This window comes from Megascapheus bottae, chromosome 25, assembly GCF_031878675.1.
Source record: "Megascapheus bottae isolate mThoBot1 chromosome 25, mThoBot2.hap1, whole genome shotgun sequence".
NCBI classification, from domain to species: domain Eukaryota; kingdom Metazoa; phylum Chordata; class Mammalia; order Rodentia; family Geomyidae; genus Megascapheus; species Megascapheus bottae.
Genome location: NC_143533.1, coordinates 21655700 through 21678801, shown reverse-complemented (window position 1 = coordinate 21678801; position 23102 = coordinate 21655700). Strand labels below are relative to the sequence as shown.

General features: G+C 40.4%; 1 protein-coding gene across 1 annotated transcript in view; it reads right to left on the bottom strand.

Moving 5' to 3' along the window:
• Ubr1 (ubiquitin protein ligase E3 component n-recognin 1) overlaps positions 1-19787 on the bottom strand; it is an 89648-nt gene extending 69861 nt beyond the window's left edge. The window contains exons 1-5 of the mRNA XM_090318526.1: positions 19608-19787; positions 9072-9328; positions 6264-6342; positions 2559-2669; positions 759-889 (exon numbers count right to left, since the gene is read on the bottom strand). Of these exons, the coding sequence (XP_090174652.1) occupies positions 759-889; positions 2559-2669; positions 6264-6342; positions 9072-9328; positions 19608-19688 (659 nt within the window). The 5' untranslated portion in view covers positions 19689-19787. The remainder of the gene's footprint in view (positions 1-758; positions 890-2558; positions 2670-6263; positions 6343-9071; positions 9329-19607) is intronic.
• Between the last annotated feature and the right edge of the window lie 3315 nt (positions 19788-23102).

Here is a 23102-nt window from a genome sequence, read left to right as displayed (position 1 = left end):
CTTACACAATGATATTCAAACAAGAGTCTTATTTTGGGCCAGCAGATGGCTTAGATGAAGTTACCAATACAAAATTTCTAAAAAGATTGCTTTTTTTTTTTTTTTTTTGGTCAGTCTTGAGGCTTGAACTCAGGGCCTGCACATTGTCCTTGAGCTTTCCGAAGGCAAAAATGCTTTACCACTTGAGCCACAGCACTTCTGGCTTTTTCAGTGTAGATGATACCAAGAATCAAACCCAGGTCTTCACGTATGCTAGGCAAGCACTCTACCACTAGACCAAACTCTTGGTCCTCTTAAAAAGATTTATATTACCTTTTCCTTGTTTTCCTTCTAGTTCTTCATGGTAACACTGAAAAAAAAATATCCCCAAAGCCAGGCCAGTGGCTCTAATGCTAGCTGAGATCTGAGAAACACAGTTTGAAGCCAGACCAGGTAGAAAAGTCCCCATGAGACTCTTATCTCCAATTAACCACTCAAAAACTGGAAGTAGTAGTGCTCTGGCTCAAAGTGGTAAAGCACTAAGCTTGAGCAAAAGAATTCTGTAACAGTGCCCAGGCTCCAAGTTCAAATCCCTTGACTAGCCAAAATAAATAAACAAATATACATATATATATATATATATATATGTGCCTAAGATAATCTCCATAATATTTTCATAATAACAAGCAATAAGTAACAACAAAAATATCTAATCAACAGTCATTTTGCAACATAGATAGCCATCACATAAGCCTATCCCCTTTAATCATTCTCCCCACCTTATCTGTAGTTCAGGAGGCAGTTCTTTTTCTTCTTCCCATATAGTCATTTCTACAATGTATTTTATCACTGAAGGGAATATTTTCCTGGCTTGAGCAATTACCTTTTCATTCAATGGACAACGTGGGTTCTGTGAGAAAGCGAAGAGAAATGTGGTAACCAAGACAGTACACAAAAAGATGAAAATAATTTTTTTTGAAAATTGTTATTGTCAAGGTGATGTACAGAGGGGGTTATAGCTGTAAGTTAGATAATGAGTACTTTCTCTTTTTTTGTCAGTCCTAGGGCTTGAACTCAAGGCCTGGGCACTGTCCTTGGACTTTCTCAAGGCTAACGCTCTCCTACTTGAGCCACAGCACCATTTCAAGCTTTTTCTTTTTATGTAGTAACCAAGGAATCAAACCCAGGGCTTTGTGCATGCTAAGCAAGCACTCTACTACTAGGCCATGCTTCTGGCCCAATGAGTACAATTCTTTCTAAACAGTGTCACATCTTCCTTCAGTTTTTTTCTCCCAACTCCCGTCCTCCACAAGTTGTAGAGTTCATTTTTAGCATAGTGTCTAGTGAGTATCACTACTGCATTGGTTCACTCTTTGTCTGACCGTTTCTGTGTTCTCTTTACTCTCCCCTAAATAGATAAAGTTATACATAAGGCAAAAAGTACAGAAATTGAAAACAGTGACAAAGAAACAAGAAGCAAAAGAACAAAAAAACCCTTCTTATTTCTATCTCTCGGAGTTCGTTTGGATAAACATCATTTTATATGATCAAATGCACATAGCTACTGAACCTTTAAAATCCTCCTCTAAGGGGCCGGGAGTTTGGCCTAGTGGTTAAAGTGTTTGCCTAGCATGCACGAAGACCCAGGTTCGATTCCTCGGTACCACATACATAGAAAAAAGCCAGAAATGGTGCTGAGGCTCAAGTGGTAAAGCTCTAGCCTTGAGAAAGTCCAAGGACAGTGCTCAGGCCCTGAGCTCAAGCCCAGGACTGGCAAAAAAAAAAAAAAAAAATCTTCCTCTAAGAATATCCTCCTTTGGTCCCATGGTATGAATTGAGAAGACAATCTTAGTCCAAATAATAACTTTGCTGAAGTGTGGTGGTACTTGCCTGTAATCTGCACGTTTTCAGCAAGCAGAAGGTAACAATTTAATCTATTTTATTTACATATTCATACACTTATTTATAAAAGCAATTATTTTTAGTATTTTCTAATCCATCATATTCCATCATGATGTATTAATAATTGCTTCCATTTGGTGTTTCAGGCTTATCCATATTCTTACTTATCAAGAAGTGAAGCCCGGTGCTGATGGCTCACGCCTGTAATCCTAGCTACTCAGGAAGATCTCAGTTCAAAGCCAGCCCAGGAACAAAAATGTGCAGTGAGACTTTTATCTCCAATGAGCCACCAGAAAACCAGAAGTAGTGCTGTGGCTCAAGTAGTAGAGCACTAGCCTTGAGTTAAAGAGCTCTAAGACAGCACACAGGCCAAGAGTTCAGGCTCTATGACTGATTTAAAAAAAAAAGAAGACGAAGAAGAAGAAATAAGAAGAAATAGTGTATTATTGATTCATTTCATTTTGTTGCTTAATAAGTAGCCTGAATTTATTTTTTGTGAATTCATTCCCTCTTCATAAAACTTATCCTATCTTTCTATTCTTCATAGCAGAAAAAAGTTTACTTACATTTAAATATTGGAACAAAATATTGGGATACTAAAAAGAATTCATAATACTAGTCTCAGTAAGTTTAACAGTTTTAATCTTATCTAATTTTAGTAAGCTTACGCACATTACCTCTTTTGTAATACTTGCTCTTCCAGGTTCATGACTTAAGCAAAAAGGACCAGTTTTCCATGCCTCTGTGTCTCCACAGTCACAAAAACCTCCTCCAGTAGAAGTATGCATCTGACAAATGAAAAATGGGTTTGTTATAATACTAAAATATATTATACAACAAAGTAAAATGATAAAGATGACTAATAAATTCTCACTAATAATTCAATCTTCATTGTATTTTTATGAAATCTCATCACTGAAGAAACATTTTTTTCCAATGTAATAGAAACTAGATGTAACAAAAAGCATACTAGTTATTCGGGAGGGCTGAGATCTAGAAGATGGTGGTTTGAAGCCGGCCAGGACAAAAATTCCAAGACACTCCATCCCAGCAAAAAGCAGGGTTGGAGACATTCATCAAGTCTGAGCAAGCAAAGCCGAGGAAGCTCGAGGCTCTGAATTCAAATCCCAGTACCATCACTAAAAAATAAATTAAATAAAACATAATTAAACTGTGGATAAACTCAATCAAAATGTAAATTGGAATGGCAAGAGTTTAAAAGACTGATAAATTATGTGTGTGAACAAATATAACAAGGTCCTCACAGAGCTGGGGGTGTGGCTCAAATAGTAGAGTGTCCACCCAGCAAGAATGAGGCCCTGAGTTCAAACCTAAGAACCACAAAAAACAAAACCAAAAAAAGAACATCCCCACATTCTTCTAATGGGAATATAACTTGGCATAGCAACTCAAGAAAAACACCCAGAAGTGATATTGTTAACATTTTATTACATATCTGGACAGATCTTTATTATGTTTAGCTCTGTATGTTCTACTACACACTCCTAGTCTGCAGTTGCTTTTTCTGGGATGTACTTCAGTGGCAAGGCTGGTTGCCTAGGAAGTACAACATCCTTGGTTCAATGCCCAGAATCAGAAAAGAAAAGACTGAAAAGAAAAAGCCACGAACTGGTGGCTTACACCTGTAATTCTAGCCACTCAGGAGGCTGAGATCTGAAGATTTTGGTCTAGGCAGGAAAGTCTGTGAGACTCTTATCTCCAATTAACCACCAGAAAGCCAGAAGTGGCGCTGTGGCTCAAAGTGGTAAAGCACTAGCCTTGAGAAAAAAGAGCTCAGGGACAAAGCCAAGGCCCTAAATTCAAGACCCACAACTAATGAAAGAAAGAAAGAAAGAAAGAAAGAAAGAAAGAAAGAAAGAAAGAAAGAAAGAAAGAAAGAAAGAAAGAAAGAAAGAAAGGAAGGAAGGAAGGAAGAGAGAAAGAAAGAAAGGAAGAAAGGAAGAAAGGAAGAAAGAGAGAGAGAGAGAGAGAGAGAGAGAGAGAGAGAGAGAGAGAGAGAGAGAGGGAGAGGGAGAGGGAGAGGGAGAGGGAGAGGGAGAGGGAGAGGGAGAGGGAGAGGGAGAGGGAGAGAGGGAGAGAGGGAGAGGGAGAGGGAGAGGGAGAGAGAAAGAAAGAGAAAGAGAAAAAGAAAAAGAAAGAAAGAAAGAGAGGCAGGAAGGCAGGCAAAAACTTAGATAATTCTTTCTTTTTTTCTTGGCCAGTCCTGCCTGGGGCTTGAACTCAGGGCCTGGGAACTGTCCCTGAGCCTCTCTCTGTGCTAAAGGCTAGAACTCTACCATTTGAGCCACAGCACCACTTACAATTTTCTCTGTTTATGTGGTACTAAGGAACTGAATCCTAGGTTTCATGTATGCCAGGCAAGCACTCTGCCACTAAGCCACATTCCTAGCCCAGGAAACTGAAATTCTTATATTTTTCTTCATTTCTTCATTGTTTAATCCTTGAAAGGGTAGTTTCCAGTATATTACCAAGTAATTCTTCACTTATTTATGTATTTACTTTGTACATGCCATGCAAATGCTCTAGCACTAAATAATAACCTCAACCTAATAATTATATATAATATATACGATGTATTAAATGTGTGTGTGTGTTGTGTGTATGAACATATTTCTTTTTTCTTTCTGGCCAGCTATGGGGCTTGAAAGGGCCTGGGTGCTGTCTCTGAGCTTTTTCAAGGATAGCACTTTACCACTTTGAGCCATAGCGCTTCTTCAACACAATAATTTTTAAAATAACTCTACTACAAAGACAATAAACAAATACAATCTTATCCCTTAGGATTATAAACTATATACAAAGTAAGCTGATGCTAACATATACTCTAATAGTTTTTTTTTTTTTTTTTTTTTTTTTTGCCAGTCTAGGGGTTGAACTCAGGGCCTGAGCACTGTCTTTGGACTTTCTCAAGGCTAGAGATCTACCAATTGAGCCACTGTACCACTTCTGGCTTTTTCTGTGTACGTGGTCCAGAGGGATCAAAGCCATGTCTCGACTAGTCCAAACTCCTGGTCCCTCTTATAGTTATTTTTATAATTAAATTTTAACCCCATCAGCTTTGCCCTTTTGATCCTAATACTTCAACAAATGTTTACTGAAAACATTTGACAGACATAGGAAATACAAAGTAGCTATGACATGATGAGATATTTGTGGGCCAGGAGCTGCTGGTTCATTCCTGTAGTCCTAGCTTCTCAAGAGGTTCAGATCTGAAAATCATGATTTAAAGTCGCACCTTGGGCAGTAAAGTCCATGAAACTCTTATCTTCAATAAATCACTACAAAACTGGAAGTGGATCAGTGGTTCAAAGTAGTAGAGTAAAAACTTGGAGCAAAAAAGCTCAGTGATTGTCAGGATTGTGGCCTAATGCTAGAGTGCTTGCCTAGCATGCACGAAGTCTTGGGTTCGATTCCTAAGTACCACATACACAGAAAAAGTCAGAAGTGGTGCTGTGGCTCAAGTGGCAGAGCACTAGCCTCGAGCAAAAAGTGTCCAAGGACAGTGTCCAGGGCCCTGAGTTCAAGCCCCAGGACTGGCAAAAAAAAAACAAACAAACAAAAAACAACTCAGTGACAGAGCCCAGTCCCTCAGTTCAAACCTCATAACCAACAAAAATTAAAATTAAAAAAAAATTTTTTTAAAGATCTTAGAAAATGTACTCTGCCAGAATTCTGGTTCTATCAAGTTATGTCATGATTCTGAGCTGAGTCTTCCCCCTGAATTATTATTATCACTCCATCCTCTAAAGCAATGCATAGTTCTTTTTTACTTCCTCCATTTTTTACCCCAAATTTTAATGGTTTCATTATTTTTACTTATAAAGTGTTTCATTGCCATTCAAAAGAATAAAGAGGAAAGTTGCAAAGTGTAACACTGTAATGAGCATCTGTCCTAAGAGAGTATTTGATACTGTTGAAGCACCCACTATGACCAGTATCATTCTCTTATATGGCATAGAGATAACCTCTTATCTGAATGCTTCATCAGTCATATTTTAGGAAGATTCTATTAACTTAAGTCTTTCTCCATCAGTAATGGTCATGCTTTGTCACTTGTTCACTCATGGCAGCCAATTGCTCTTGAGCTGTGCCTCCAGTCCATCTTTTTGCTGGTTAATTGGAGATACAGAATCTCCATGGTTTTTCTGCTAGGGCTTTGAACTGTTATCATCAGATCTTCTGAGCAGTTAGAATTATAAGTGTGAGCCACTAGTGCTGGCTACATGATATGTTCAAGTAGAGGTTTATGATCCACATATTAGAACTATACAGCAGGAATTCAAGTACCAGTCAAGAATTTGGATTAGACAGCTATGCAATTCCTGCTATTCCAGTTATTTTTCATGGATCTACTTTCATACCTTGTATCGATGATTTTTATGAACACTATTCTGGAAGCAGTCCATACACAGTACACATGTTGGATCAATTGCACAGTCCCTGAAAAAGATCAAAAGTTAGATTCCAAAAACTTGGATGACTCCGGCTGATGCTTATGGCATGACTATAAGGTGAATGAGCTTCCTGTATGGTATACAAAGTATGAAGATGAAACAAAAAACGGTTATCCTAGCCCAGTGCTAGTGGCTCACACCTGTAATCCTAGCTACTGAGGAGGCTGTGATCTAAGGATCATGGTTCAAAGTCAACCGGGGCAAGAAAGTCCATGAGTCTTATCTCCAACTAACCACCAGAAAACTGGAAGTGGTGCTGTGGCTCAAAGTGGTAAAGTGCTAGCCTTGAGCTGACGAGCTTAGGGATAGAGCCCAGTCTCTGAGTTCAAACCTCATGACCAAAAGAACAAAAAGCAAAAACAAGCATTATCCTAACGTTTTGAACAAAGATGATATGGTTAGTAACATAATTTTAGCCACATCTGAGTATGAATGCACAGAAGTTCACTTTGTTTAAGCTATCCTTATACTGCTTACCTTTCACCTGGATTCAAACTGTTAAGTAACAACTCAAAATCGATTTCATGAAAATGATCATTTTCCTATTATTTGCTATCCCTGTACCCTATTGACACTTACAAATATATTTTATAGTTATCATACACTGTTGGGCAAAGTCAAAATTTACTGGAATACAAGTACTAAAAAGGAAAAGATTTTTATTTTACAATTAATGCGTTCCAAACACCTACCACAGTACTTGGTATAACTCATATGATATTTTATTTAATATTTTCAGAGAAACACAAAAAACAATATACATTAGTGCAAAGTAGAAGATTAAATCTTTTAATTAAAAGAATAAAATCTTGCCAGGTGCTGGTAGCTCACGTCTGTAATCCTACCTACTCAGGAGGCTGAGCTCTGAGGATCACAGTTCAAAGCCAGCCTGGACATGGAAATCCATGAGATTCTTTTTTTTTTTTTAGCCAGTCCTGGCTTGAACTCAGAGGCTGAGCACTGTCTTTGGGCTTTCTCAAGGTTAGCGCTCTACCACTTAGAGCCTCAGCTCTGCTTCCGACTTTTTTCTACGTATGTGGTACCGAGGAATCAAACCTGGGTCTTCATGCATGCTAGGCAAGCGCTCTACCACTAGGTTAAACTCCCAGCCCCGAGAGTCCATGAGATTCTTATCTCCAATTAACCACCAGAAAAACAGAAGTGCTACTGTGGCTCAACATGGTAGAGCACTAGCCTTGAGCTGAAGAGCTTAAGGACAGCATTCAGGCCCCACAACCCAATAAATAAGTAAATGAGCAAATAAGTAAGTAAAACAAAGTGAAATTAAGAAAATAAAATCATTATGTAGCTATAGAAAATGATTTCAACTCAACAAATCAATTATAAGTATAATACATCTTGATCAATGTTGGCCTGAGCACTGTCCTTGGACTTTCTCAAGGCTAGAGCTCTACCACTTGAGCCTCAGCACCACTTCTGGCTTTTTTCTATATATGTGGTACCGAGGAATCGAACCCGGGTCTTCATGCATGCTAGGCAAGCACTTTAACCACTAGGCCAAACTCCCGGCCTCTTTAAATTTTATTATTATTATTATTATTATTATTATTATTATTATTTGCCAGTCCTGGGGCTTGAACTGAGGGCCTGAACACTGTCTTTGGGCTTTTCCTTCAAGGCTAGCACTCTACCACTTGAGACATAGCACCACTTCTGTCTTTTTTTTCTATGTATATAGTACTGAGGAATCAAACCTGGGCCTTCATGCATGCTAACTCTACCACTAGGTCAAACTCCCTGCCCAGTATTTTTATTTTAAAATACTGGAGAAATGAAACCAGGAAGTTTTAAAAAATGAACTTTGAAGGAAGAGGGGGTGAAAGTCACTGAAAAAAAAAACGCCTGTGTAGGGGAAGGGAGTTTGGCCTAGTGGTAGAGTGCTTGTGTAGCATACATGAATACCGGAGTTCACTTCCTTGGGACCATATACAGAGAAAAGGCCAGAAGTGGTGCTGCGGCTCAACTAGTAGAGTTCTAGCCTTGAGAAAACTCAAGGACAGTGCTCAGGCCCTGTGTTCAAGCTCCAGGATTAGCAAAAAACAAAAAAGGATGCCTGTCTAACAATTACTAGGGCTTGGGTAAGTCACTCATGGCTAGTATGTACTTTTGAGCTACACCTCCAGTCTAGCTAGCACTAGTCCAGTCCCTAGCACTAGAAAAATAAACAACCCCCCCCAAAAGAATTACAAGTCTACTAGGACACAAAGATTCCTAATAATATCCTGTAAATTATGTCTGACCTATTAATCTACTTCCAGCAAGTCATCTCAAGCTCAACACTGCTGACATCTTTAGCAGAGTAGACAATTACTTAGGTAAGATAAGTGTCCCTCTGATTTATCTATTCCAGCTAACTCCAAATTAGGATCCTCAGCTCTCAGTCTTCTGGGTAGCTAGGATGAAAGGCACCTGGCTCAAAGGTTTCATATAATATTGTTCTGACTGTATTACACCCAAAGCCAAAATGTGTCCCTCAAATACTTCTGGAGAAGAGTAAGGAAAAATAAGACACTGCTTAACGGAAAGTCATATATTCAAAACCAAGCTGTTCCAGCAAAAACATACTGTAAATGGAAAATACCAGGTTAACTAAGTAGGATTAAATCTATTATAAATAACAATAGAGAAAGAAAGCTACTCCATGAAATTCTAAGATTGTAATTATACCCAATTGCATAAATATCTAATGCTTACCTACAAGAATATGTTGTCTCTCCACTTTTGAAAACCTTCCCACAGAGCTGGAATGCGCCACTATGTTTTAATTTCTCTAAACAAATATCTGGATCTTCTCCAAATAAATACCATTCTAGCGGGGAGAATATTGACATTTGTACATCCTCCTCTTGCTTTTCCAAGTCTGGGTCCATCTCAGCAGAATAAATTTCTGGCACCAACTGTGCCAAATGATGCAGGAAAGCAGTATAAAAATCAACTTGCTGATCCCACCACTGAAAGAATGAAAGAAAGAAAGCAATTAAGACTTTTCATAACATCCAAAGACACACCTAACAGCATTAATTCTGTACCTTCAAGGTAATCAGCAACATATTTTATTTTTCACCAACATAAAAGCAAAGTAAATTCATTATAGTAGGACATAATATTCTGTATAGTCAGAATGCTGTAAAAGTTGGAAAAGGAGGCTTTGGGCCAGGAGTGTGGCCTACTGATAAGAGTGCTTGCCAAGCATGCACAAAGCCCTAGGGTTGATTCCTTGGTACCACATATACAGAGAAAGTCAGAAGAGGTGTTGTGGCTCAAGTGGTAGAGCACTAGCCTTGAGAAAGGACAGTGCCCAGGCCCTGATTTCAAGCCCCAGGAATGCAAAAATAAATAAATATTTAAAAAAGAAACCGCCTTAATAGAATCGTATTTTTATTTAAAAATAAAAGTTATATTTATTGTCAGAATTTCTACAGATTTTGCTAGGGGTGTAGCTTGGAAGCAGATTGCATGCTTAGTATATATGAGGTACAGGGTTCTAATCTAGAATCACAAAAACGTGAATAAAAATAAAACAACTTGGGGACAGGGAATGTGGCTTAGTGGTACAGTGCTTGCCTAGCATGCAAGAAGCCCTAGGTTCAATTTCTCAGTACCACATAAACAGAAAATCCAGAGGAGGCACTGTGGCTCAAGCAGTGAAGTGCTAGCCTTGAACAAAAGAAACTCAGGGACAGTGCCCAGGCCCTGAGTTCAAGCCCAGGACTGGCACCAACAAAACAAAACAAAATATGCACACACACATACACAACCCTACGTATCCTAACTTCTAGAATTCAGTGCTTATCCTACTTAGCCATATATAAATACACAAGGCTTTTGAATTTACCCTTTCTGATTTATTCAATTTCACACTAGCAGTTTAAAAAAGCTTTGCCTTCTCTGTAATCATTTCCTTCAAATGAAGCCTTACGAGGCAGTAAAAACTGCCTAAACTTTTAAATAGCACTAAATATTCTTAATATGCCTCTGTGTGATAATATGCCTTGGCATGAAGAACTGACATTTTTAAACACTGCTCTAAGATTCTGGTTGACTTGGACAGAATGTCTATAATACTGATGTCTCCAAGTATCTTCTCCATGAGTTTAGCCAGTAGCTCTCTATCCCTTTACCTTCTACACACACGGCCAGCTCAAGGCCCACATTAGAGAATGCATCACTGATAGGCCCAAGATTTCTCTCCCCAGTTAATTCCAAGACAGCATAATGAAGAAGGTACTCATCTGATACTTAAAACACTGCCTAATATCATTGGTTACGTTTTCTTTTAATGTTTTCTTTTTTAAATTCGTGTGTGTGTGTGTGTGCGCGCGCTAGGGATTGAACCCAGGGCCCTGAGCACTGTGGTTTGATAACTTTTAAAAGTGCATATCTAGCTTCTTCAGGTACATTGGAAGTTTCAAAGAATGAAACTTTGTCAAGTCTCTGAATTGCCACAGGCCTAGAACAGATACACAATATAAGTCCTTAGCAACCACAAAATTCTATGTGCATCAGCCCTCTCTCTATAGCTTTATTTATAGTATTCTTACAGAAGATATAGTACAATTTAATTCTTTCACAGAAGATACAGTACAATTTAATTCTTTCATAAATTTTTCCATTATTGTTACAACTCCGGAAATATAATTCAATTAAAGTTCTTTTTTTTTTTCAGGTAAAAAAGAAATTATACAATATATACTTGACTGGGTACACAAATACAATAGTAAGTAACCTACTGGTAACTAGAATAGGTTTGGCTTTTTAAAAATCTTTTGTTTAGTTTGCACTGTTTTCTTCTTTCATTTGCAAGAGGAATTATTTTTTCTAGCAGTAACTATAAAAAGAAGTTTCCCGGCCGAGTGCAGTGGCTCATGCCTGTAATCCTAGCTATTCAGGAGGCTGAGATCTGAGGATCTCGGTTCAAAGCAAGCCCAGGCACTAAAGACCGTGAGACTCTTACCTCCAATTAACCACTAGAAAACTGGAAGTGGTGCTGTGGCTCAAAGTAGCCTTCCACTGAAGAGCTCAGGGACAGCGCCCAGGCCAAGAGTCCAAGCCCCACGACAAACCAAAAAAAAAAAAAAAAAGACATTTCCTCCTAACATTTGGAATTGAAACGACTTTCATAATTGGCTGTTCTGTAAAAACAAATTCTTACATTAAAATTCCCAAGCATTCCAGACATTTTCCATATTCCCATGGAGACTAAGAGACACGTCCACAACTCTGACTAAGATCACCCAGGGACATGACGCCTGTATGGGAACATCATTTTGAAACAGGAACTTAAGTAATAGTAGATTCCTTATGTTCAAACCACAGCTTACCATCCCTGAAGGCAAATGCCAGACATCTACAGCACTTTCAGAAGCCCTGAAACTCTTTATTTTTAATTTTTTTTTGTTAAATGGCAACAAAATCTGTAGGCTCTACACATTTCTATAGGTAGAAAGCATTTTTGGTTATACAAAATTCTCTTGCAACTCCATTTGACAAACTCATAAAGCTTACTAATATGCAACAACCAAACTGAACTTCAATTGTTTACTTCATAGGTTATAACTGGTATTATACATATCTGGTATTGGCTATAGGAGCCTATCTGAACACTTCTTGGCCAACCTCTAACCCAAAAACCTACCTTCCTGTAATTTTTACCCTAGGCCACCTGAAATAATTCATTAGAATTCAACTATGAGCCTTCCATGAAGTTATCTATTTTGTCTCATTAATCTCTTCATTCCCTTGCTAAAATAGAATGAAGAAAAGAAAGAAATTTGTCCAATGCTACTGGGCCAAATTAGGCATGTTGAGTATCCTCTTGTGGTTTTTGTGCTGTTATTTTGTTTTTTGTTTTGTCTATTTGTTTTTATTAGTCCTAGGGTTTGAATTCTGGGTCTGGACACTGTCCCTGAACTTCTTTTTTTGCTCAAGGCAAGCACTCTACTACCTGAGCCACAGTACCACTTCTGGCTTTTTTGAGTAGTTTACTAGAAATAAGTCTCACAAAGTATGCTGGTGGCTCTTACCTGTAATCTTAGCTACTCAGGAGGCTGAGATGTGAGGATTGTGGTTCAAAACCAGGCCCAGGCAGTAAAATCCATGAGACTCTTATCTACAATTAACCCCCAGAAAGCGGGAAGTGGAAGTGTCACTGTAGCTCAACATGGCTGAGTGCAAGCCTTGAGCTGAAGAGCTCAGGGACTGCACCCAGGCCCACAGGTCAAGCACCACTGTGGACAAAAACAGAAATAAAGTCTCATTGACTTTTGTGCCCCAGCTGGCTCTGAACAGTAATTCTCAAATCTCAGCTTCCTGAGTAGCTAGAATTATAGGCATGAGCCACTGGCACCCAGCTTAATTATCCTCTTTAGGAACATGTACACATGCCTCTGAACAAAGAAGTGGGAATATTTATGACCTCCTTGCCCTGGGCATAACATGCTTTAAATGAGCATATTTCTTTTTTAGGAATTACACTTATGACATGATGAGGTTGCAAACAATTAAAACCTATAGATAATCACTCAGAAGGCATATAGTCCTATAGTTGTTTAGGTTTTACTTTTATCACAATTAAGTTTCACCTTGCTAGTTTTGATGTCATACTCAGCTGAAAAAGATACCTATTTTCGGTTGGGTGCAGTGCTCATGCCTATAATCCTGGCTACTCAGGAGGCTAAGATCTGAGGATCGAAGTTCAAAGCCAGCCCAGGAGCTGAAGAGCTTAGGGATGGCACCCAGGCCCAGAGTTCAAGCCCCACGACTGACAAAAAAAAAAAAGATACCTATTTCCACGTTATATTTTATTATGTCTGCTAGCCTTGTGCTGTTTAAAAACATGATTATTAATTTTACTCACTCCCCTCCATTATTCTTCTAGTCCCTTCTCTTTCTCTCTTTCAAGTAATTTTTTCTCTCATCTTAAGATAATATAGATATTCTGTAGAAATTTTTCTTTTTTAATTTTTAGAGAGATTAAGAGGTCAGGGCCTGTGAGTGCTAAGCAAGCAATACTCCACTTGAGCCATACTTCCAGTCCTCTTTGCCTTAGGTTATTTTTCAGTAGAGTCCTGCTTTTCCTCCCAGGACAGCCTCCAGCTGCAGTCCTCCTACCTACACCCTCCCATCTTGCTAAGATTACAAAGTGTGCATCACGCCCAGTTCTTACGGGGTCTTAATAACTTTTTTGCTGGGGCTGGCTTAGAACTACCATCTTCCTGATATCTACCTCGTAAGTAGCTGGGATATGGGTGTAAAACACCACACCAAGAATTTGGCTTTCCAAAGCATCTGTTTCTCCTAAAGTATTCTCTTCCGTTTATATATCTGACCATAGCTCCCATCTCAACTTCCTAGGCCCTCTTTGAAATCTTTGGATAAAGGAAATCTGTTTTCCTAAACTCTGGAGTTTATGTCTCACATTCTCTTTCTCCTGCATAGACCATATGCTTGCAAAGCAAGTAAAATTCCTTCTCAGATTACAAAGACTAAGAAATGTTAATGGATACAGTAACAGACTTTCCTTCTTGTGGCAAAAGTCATTCCTAGTTTACCTATAAATGCAAAAGATTGAAAAGCACTTTAAATGTTAGCCCATAAAGACCAATTAAGTGTTATAGTTCTACTCCTCTAAACAAATCAAATAAATCTGGTTCTGAAGAATAGCATTTAGTAAACTGATAGGCAAATTATACTCAAGAAAACAAGTATAGACTCCATTTTGGTCAGAGCCTGTCACAGGATAACAAGTGTGTACTTGAAGCACAATAACTTCTAGAGTCTTGAACTAATGTTTACTTAAAACAGGATTATTTCTATAAGCATTCAGACTATGACAGGTATATAACTTTAAAAAAAACTGTATGCCAGTTATGATAGAACATGCATGTAATTCCACCACTTGGGAGACTAAGAAGAAGGATCTTGAGTTCAAGGCCAACCTGAGCTATTCAGTAAGTTTGAAAGTTAGTCTGAACCACAACATGAGTCTATCTTGAGAGAATGGAAGAAGGAAGGAAAGGAAAGAAGGAAGGAAGGAAGCAAGGGAAGGAGGGAAGAAGGTCGGAAGGAGGGAGGGAGGGAGGGAGGGAGGGAGGAAGGGAAGAAGGGAAAGAGGGAGGGAAGGAGGTGGGAAGGAGGGAGGGAGGGGAGAGGGAGAAAGAAAGATTTAGCAAGCACAATACAGTGAGTTGAAACCCAAGTAATACCACACACAAAACAAAAAATCTTTTACAAATGTTTAAAAAAAAAAAAAAAGGAACCCCTCAAGTAACTATTGTTTCATTTATGGGAGACATGTTAACTCAGAATATAATAGAACACACAGAGCTCACAGTATGTTCCTTGGGGCTAAAGAAGTCTTAGTATTTTTGTCTTAAGCCACCTGAGGTTTCAAAGAAAATTATTCCACAGAGCACAGCATATAACACCTTTAGAGAAATGGATAAAGCGGCAGCAACCACCAAAGTCAGCACTTAGAAAGACAAGACACCTCAATAGTTCATCTGTAACATGAATTTACACATGTAATTATTCACCTAGATACTCTCTTCAGTACTGTAGATAAGAACATTTGTTGTTTATCAGAAGTCATTTTCCAGCACCAGTTCATCTCTACTATGTTAATGCTCTGTCCTTAGCTTCTTATCTTATAGGTAGTAAGAATGGATCTGTCATCTTGAGGTTTTAGAATTTAACTTCACAGCTACCTCTACAGATTTAGACAGTGAAAAATCAGAATTTTTCTTTTCTCTTTTTCTATTTGTTGGTTATGGGACTTGAACTCTGTGCCAGGGCATTGTCCCTGAGCTCTTCAGCTCAAGGGGTAGAGTGGTAGCCTTGAGCTCAAGGCCACAGCGCCACTTCTGGTTTTCTGGTGATTAACTGGAGACAATAGTCTCACAGAATTTTTTTTAAGTGCCCAGGCTGGCTTTGAATCTCAATCCTCAGATCTCAGCCTCCTGAGTAGCTAGGATTACAGGCGTGAGCCATCATATATGGTAAATCAGAATTTTTCTAACTCCCCACAACAGAAAGATGGAACGACAACAAACATGTTGGGAGTGTATCTCAAGTGGTTGAATGATGGGTTTAAACATGTTTAAAACCCTGAGTTCAAGCCTCAGCACTGAGAGAGAGGCAGAGAGACAGAGACAGAGAGAGAGAGAGAGAGAGAGAGAGAATTTGTAATCCTAACTACGTTAGAGAGCCAAAGTTTGAGACTAGCCTAAACAAAAAGTTCACAGGATACCAAATCAACCAATAAAATCTTGGGCACAGTGGCACATACCAATCATCCTAGCTCTGTGGGAAGCATGAATAGCTATGTGAACTGTAAGGCCCTATCTGAAAAATAACAAAAGCATAAAGGGCTCAAAGTGGGCTTCAAGTGGTAGTTACTTGGATCAAAAGCCTAGAATTCAGAGGCCCCAAATTCAAACCCCATGACTGGGGATAGACTGGGAAAGACAATGGGAAGCCACACAGAGGGATTTAGGCAGGAGACTGGCACAATTGATGTCATTTTTTTTTTTTTGCCAGTCCTGGGACTTGAACTCAGGGCCTCAGCACTGTCCTTGGACTTTCTCAAGACTAGAGCTCTACCACTTGAGCCACAGCACCACTTCCGGCTTTTTCTATGTATGTGGTATTGAGGAATTAAACCTGGGTCTTCATGCATGTTAGGCCTGCACTCTACCACTAGGCCAAACTGCCGACCCAATTAATTGATGTCATTTTTAAAAAGATAAAAACTTTTACCTGTTGCTCTGTGGGGATTGGACTGGAAGATGGCTAAAATAAAAGAAAAAAAAATCAGTTAAAAGGATACTACAGTTAGGGGGCTGGTGGCTCATGCCTGTAATCCCAGCTACTCAGGAAGTTTAGATCTCAGGATGGTGGTTCAAAGTCAGTCTGGACAGGGAAGTCCATGAGACTCTTATCTCCAATTAATCACAGAAAAAGTCAGAAGTGAGGCTATGGCTCAAGTGGCAGAGTGCCAGTCTTGAGCAAAAGAAGCTCTGGATCAGTGTCCTGGCCCAGATGTCAAGCACCAGGACAGGCAAAAAAAAAAAAAAAGGCAGGGAGAGAAGAAGATACTACAGACAACAGTTGGTGGCTGGAATTACAGAGATGGAATTGAGTCCAACAGCTACTGTAGAGGTATCTACTGAGACAAGGATAAGAACACTGATCTGCCTTCCTACCCTTTCCTCCAGAATCCTGGTGCTTCTCCCAGTACATGATGTAACCATTTTCCTAAATGCCTAAGGCAAAAACTAGGATCAAGATATTATCTATTTCCTCCCTTCTCCTCTCTCACAGCTAATGTCACATGTAATATATTTGCAAGTGTTCTGTACTTTATATTTCCAAAATGTCTGTCAATTCATCTATTTCTTTCCATTTCCAGTGATCTCAAGTGCAAGCTATGTTTTGAGTTCCTGCAGTAACTTCCAAATTCCTCCCCTATGGGAAATACCTATCAGCCAAGAAAATGTCAACTAAACAATTGATTTTTTCATTCTTGAGCTTCTAAGCTCAAGACTTCTAAGTCCTAGAGATATAAAGTTGAGGACTACACGAATAGAGATGATATTTGAAGCCACCGAACTGGATGAAATCACCTAGGTAGAATGTGTAGGCAGGTGAAAGAGCTTACATAATACCATGTCACAAGGTAACTCCTGAGCTAAGACTTAAGGAAGCGAATCCAATCAAAGGAAAGCAGGTCTAGCACACCACACTTCAAGATCTCTGGATGCCAAATTTTTCTCAGTTATTACCATGAACCCAATAAACCACTCTCCCCTCAAAACTACACCCTATGACACTGCATTACTCTTATCTTTTAGGCACCCATTTCCAGATCCATTCACACATACATATGCATTCCTCAAACACCTATCCATTCTGCCAGACTGGTAACTCCCAAATGTCTAGCTACACTTATACACATGAGGACTTTAGAATCAGCAGAGCACACTTGTGAAAATTAAGATTCTTGGGCCTCACACCAGACCTATGGAATCTATAATAATAATAATATTACCCAGGATCTATGAATCTAATGCAAGTTGTAAAGATTCCTGAAGCCTCTGCAACTGTCCTATATTAATCATTTTTTTTCTTCCTAGCTTCCACAAATGATTTAAAATACAAATCATTCAAATGAAAATGCAAAAAGCTGAAGCTGAACGTGTTTTATTTAGCGGCTAACAGAAAGTATGTTGGGAATCTAGGATCCCTACTGGCAGAATAAAAGTTAACAGTTTTTCCAAAAAAAAGAAAGTAGGATGGTCTCTGACATCAAGTACATAAGAATCAGGCACCAAAAAAAAAAAAAAAAAAAGTGTTTACAGGTTTAACAGTCACAGGTCTTAGTCACTTACACCACCCTAGTTTGAACTAAAATTCTTTGACCACTGTGTCATTTAACTGTTGAGTTCCTCAGGCTAAATTACCTTATCTACTTTATGTTGCAAAGACAAAGCTTTGACCAAATGTATGTAATCCTAGCTACCAGGGAAGGCTGAGATGGGAGGGACATGGTTCCAAGGAAGCCTGGACAAAAAGTTTATGAGACTCCCATCTTAACCAACAAAAACCTGGGGGCACTTGCATGAGTCTGCTATGCCAATTACACAGAAAGCATAAATATGAGAATTAGATTTGTTGTTTTTTTTTTTTTAAGCATGACCCTATTGGAAAAAACAATGAAAGCAAAAAAGGATTCAAGTGGTAGAGCACCAGCTAGGAAGCACAATACTCTGAGCTCCCTTGTATAAGGGGGAGGAGGGACAGTGAGGGAGGGAGCCAAGACTATAGCTCAGTGAGAGAGTGCTTGTCTAGCATATGAAACCTTTGGGTTTGATTTCCAGCACTGCAAAAATGTGTAGGTGGCATCTCCACTTTTCCTATTCCTAATTATAAGGAATCCTATAGGACTCATGAAGTGACGGTGAGCTGCTATTTGAGGTGGGGAAGACTGCAGGTACTGACCTCTCTAACATAAATCCACACCCCAACTCCACCTAGTTTCTTTCTCACAGACAGTCTCTCCGGGCCCTACCATTGAGTCATTTCTGTAGCTCACTCCAGTCTAATTAAACTATGCTTGAGGGTTGCACTATGCAAATACTTAAAGGGACCGCATAAAGAGGTGGGTAGCCCACACTTTTCCATATACCACTAAAAAGATAAAACTGACAGACATCAGCTGGGATTGACAATTGGCTGAGGGAAGAGGGTAAGGAGGGCACACCTAGAGCATTTCTTAACATTGCTCCAGGCCCCTAATTCTCCTCAAATCATTTTTCTCCCCGTCAGCCAGCCTACCGAACTCAATTTTGCTCTTCTCCGCCTGGTTCATTCTTCCTCAACTACAAGAGCAAAGTAGACAGTCCGGTAGTCACACTCTTGCACCCTGATTCTATGTCCAGGAGTCCTTTTTTCACATTAAAAAAAAAAAAAGAAGAAGAAGAAGAAGCAGCAACAAAACAGATGACAGCGTCCCTCCATCGAAAGTTAGGCCCGAGGTTCTCCATATGCTACAAAGAAAAGACCTCAAGGTTTCACCAGCCCCCCTAATGGAATACGACTTGGACAGTGGTTGACAACCGACCCTGCCCCCACCTGCCCAGCCTAGGTTACCTGATCACCCCTCAGTGCTACAGCATCCTGGAGTCCTGTCACCCAGACTGTGGAGGGAGGGATGGGGGGGAGGAAGAGGGACGGGAGAGGGGGGAAGAGGGGGGTTAAGCGCTGCGTCTTGGATGAAAATTAGGCTTTTTATCCATGGCTTTCTCCGACCCTGGCCTGGGCAGAGCCGTCTCCCGGCTCTTTTCTCTCCGTTCTTTTCCGACTTAGAGGAGCAGGGCGGCGGGGGGCGGCAGGCGAGGCTGTCAGGACTCGACGGGAACCTGACAGTCCGTCACTCCGCACACCCGGCTGGCAGGAACCGGGGGGTGGCGACTAACTTTTTATTTATTTATTTTTAATTTGGTGGTGGCTTCTCTCCAGATCATTCCACAGGACTTCTCCCCCTCCCCGCCCTCAAAGCTTCCCCACGACCCCCCCACCCCCCACCTCCCGCCCTTCGCCACCGCCGCCACCCTCTTCTCCCTCACAGCCGCCATAAGGACACCACCACCACCCCCGGCCATCCTCCGGCCCCGCGGGCGGGGAGGCACTGGAGACGGGAGGACAAAAGGGACTTGCCTAGAAAGGACTTACGGATGCCAGTCGCTGAGGGGTCTGGGGCAACTCGGGGCTGACGTCCATCCTCTCCTCACCGTCGGTCTCCTCGTCCGCCATCTTAAGGGAAACTAACGCCGGCAGTTGTCGACCCCTGACTGGGAAGCGAGCCGGAGACCTGGAGCCCGGCCTCCGAGACGAACGAGCGGCGACACTTTTACGACGTCCCCTAGAAGTCCGGGCTTGGGCGCAGAATCCCAGAGCCACTTCCGGTTCGCTTCCCGGAAGTCGGCGTCGAAGGCCGCGTCCTGGCACTGACGGGGTTGCTTTCCGTTCAGCCCCGTCCCAGGTCGGTCCCGTCCGTCCGTCCGTCCGTGCAGCTGTCTGTCGTGCCCCGGTGTGGCCGGAGGGCGGTGTGGGTCTGTGTACGGTGCTAGTGTCTGGCTGCATCTGTGAGGTAAAAATAAAATAAGAATTCAGCGCCCAGTCTAAGGGGCGGAGGCTGTGGTGGGTGAGGGGGGGGGCGTTGTTGTTCTGGGGGTGCTCACGGCTGCCCGCCCCGCCTGCCACGGTTCTCCCGGAGCCTTCAACAAGAAAGATAATAATAATGATTATTAATAATATTAATCATAATAATAAAGAGACGACTCAGCTCTTCCACCTTCAATAACTGCGGCTCCCGGCCACATATTAAAAAAAAAAAGTCTCCATTCCCAGCGTTACCGATAGTAAGGGTGAAAAAAAAAATAATGTTTTTTTAATATATAAAACGGTATTCGCAGCTGCGGTCTTCACGGGACACCGCGTTGAAGATGCACTGGGCAATTTGTGAGTAGGAACGGGAGGGAAACACTGACTGGGAGAAGGAGGGAAGGGGTGATGATGTTCGTCCAGAGAGAAATGACTATGTATCTGTAACCCCTCTGTAATAATAATTTTAAAAAAGCGATTATAATAACAATTTAAAGAAAAATTAAAGCCAGGAGCTGGTAGCTCACGCCTGTAATCTTAGCTTACTCAGGAGGTTGGGATCTGAGGATCACGGTTCGAAACCAGCCAGGGCAGAAAAGTCCCTTGGAGACTCTTTATCTCCAGTTAACCCCTCCAAACCCAGAAGTGGCGCTGTGGCTCCAGTGGTAAAGCGCTAGCCTTGAGGTCCAGGGGGCGCAGGCCCTGAGTTCAAGCCCCACAACTGAGGAAGAAGAGGACATAAAAATGATAGGAAAGAACAAACTGTGGTCCAGATTCGCGTTTTGCTTTTGTTACCGTGCTACTCTTGAAAAGAACAAGGTAGGCTAATGTGGGAGGAAAAAAAAAAAAGAGAGACAGAGAAGACCAAAATACATTGAAAGTCGGCTGCTAGTCACTTACCACTTGTCATTCTAGCTTCTCAGGAAACTTAAGAGCTGAGGAATCTCCATTCACAGCCAAGCCAGGCAGGAAAAGTCGGTGAGCCTTTTTATCTCCAGTTAACCACCAAAAAGCCAGGTGTGGTGCTGTGTGATTCAAGGGGTAGAGCACTAGCTATGAGCAAAAAAGCATAAGGCCCTGAAAGAATAAGTCTGAAAAGCAAAAAAGAAAAAATATGCCTCTGAAGGCTAGGACCAGGATTAGACAGGTGGTCCAGACTAATACCATCTATGTTGTTTAGATATAAATGATAGTATGTTGTTTAAAAAAATGAAATCCTTTTAAAAGTATTTTTTTAAAGAGCAATTTGTATAAGGCCAGATTCTCTTCAAATACTTCAAACAAAATATCAGTGTAGATTTAATTCAGAAACAAGATGACCTAGCTATCTACTATTAAGCTAGAGATTTGGGGGGATAATTTTAAAACTAAATCATTGCCACATTTGCTTGAGCTCAGGGCTTGAGCACTGCCCTTCGACTTTCTCAAGGCTAGAGCTCTACCACTTGAGCCACAGCACCACTTCCAGCATTTTTCTGTGTATGTGTTACCGAGGAATCGAACCTGGATCTTCATGCATGCTAGGCAAGCACTCTACCACTAGGCCAAACTCCCAGCCACATTGCCACATTTTTAATAATATTTTTATTTAGAAAGTTAAATTTCACTTAACATCTTATACTAACACATTGCTTATTTTAAAAATATAAATGTTTAATTTTTCATTTTAATTTCGAATATAGTAAACATTGATAGATACAACCCACATATCCAGTCATTGAAGAGTATAAAAGTTATCCTGAGATCATAACATTTGATAACCACTGTTATAGATTCATTCTTTTTGACTTGGGAAGATATTCAGAATATATTGTTGAATGGAAAAATCAAGTTACTTAAAATATTTAATTTTGGGGGCCAGGAGTTTGGCCTAGTGGTAGAGTGCTTGCCTAGCATGCATGAAGACTGGGGTTTGATTCCTCAGTACCATATACATAGAAAAAAAGCCAGTAGTGGTGCTGAGGCTCAAGTGGTAGAGTTCTAGCCTAAGAAAGTACAATGACAGTGCTCAGGCCCTGAGCTCAAGCCCAGGACTGGCAATATATATATATATATATATATTTAATTTTTGTAATGTATACATTTAATTTTTGTAATACTTAATGTTCTTTCCTAAGTGAGCACTAGGTGTGGCTTGGCCTCGTTTTTAGTAGGATTATAAATTTATTTTATTCTAATGCAAAGATGGAGTGTGTTATATGTGTGTGTGTGTACACATGCCTATTACTGAGGTTTAAACTCAAAGACTTGTGTAATCACTCAGACCTCAGCTTTTTCACTCATGGCTGGCAGTGGACTATTTCAGCAATGGCTGTGGGCCACCTTTTTTCTCCTGATACTAGGGCTGCAACAACACTCAGCTTGATTGGTCAGCCGGTATTTGAGCCACTCCTGCAATCAAGCTTTTCTGGCTGATTATTTAAAAGATGGGGGGTAAGGGGAGGTCTCATGGACTTTTCTGCCCTACCTAACTTCAAACTAAGATCCTCATATCTCATCTTCCTGAGTAGCTAAGATTATAAGCCTGAGCCTCTGGTGGTCAGTTTGTGCTTACTTTTTGAAATTACCTTCAACTCACAATAGCTTTGTCAATAAATCGTCAAGGTAAGTTTGCAGGTGCTAGTTTATTTCCTGAAGGACTATCAACACAGACACTATTTTTTTCTTTTATTCCTCTATCTCTGGTAGATACATACATATACATGCTGTGTAGATGTATATATGTATGTTGGAGGAGGGGGCAAGGTCCTGCTATGTTTGTTGTCCAGGCCAGCATGAGCAAGTGATTTTTTTTTTCTGTCCTCAGCCTTCAGGATAGCTCAGTTGGCTTAATACTCATTTTTGGCGTATGCTGGAGGCTTTTCAACTCTGGAAGTACACTAGGATTGTCTAGGAACACTAAAAATGTCACCTTGGAATGGGAGTATAGTACATTTAATAAATATTACATATTTCCTATAGGCCAGACACAGAATTGTTTGTTAATTTATTAAATCACTCCTCCACTGCTGGATTTGGGATTATTATGTGTTGTTATGCTGAATAAACATTTTTATACATTGT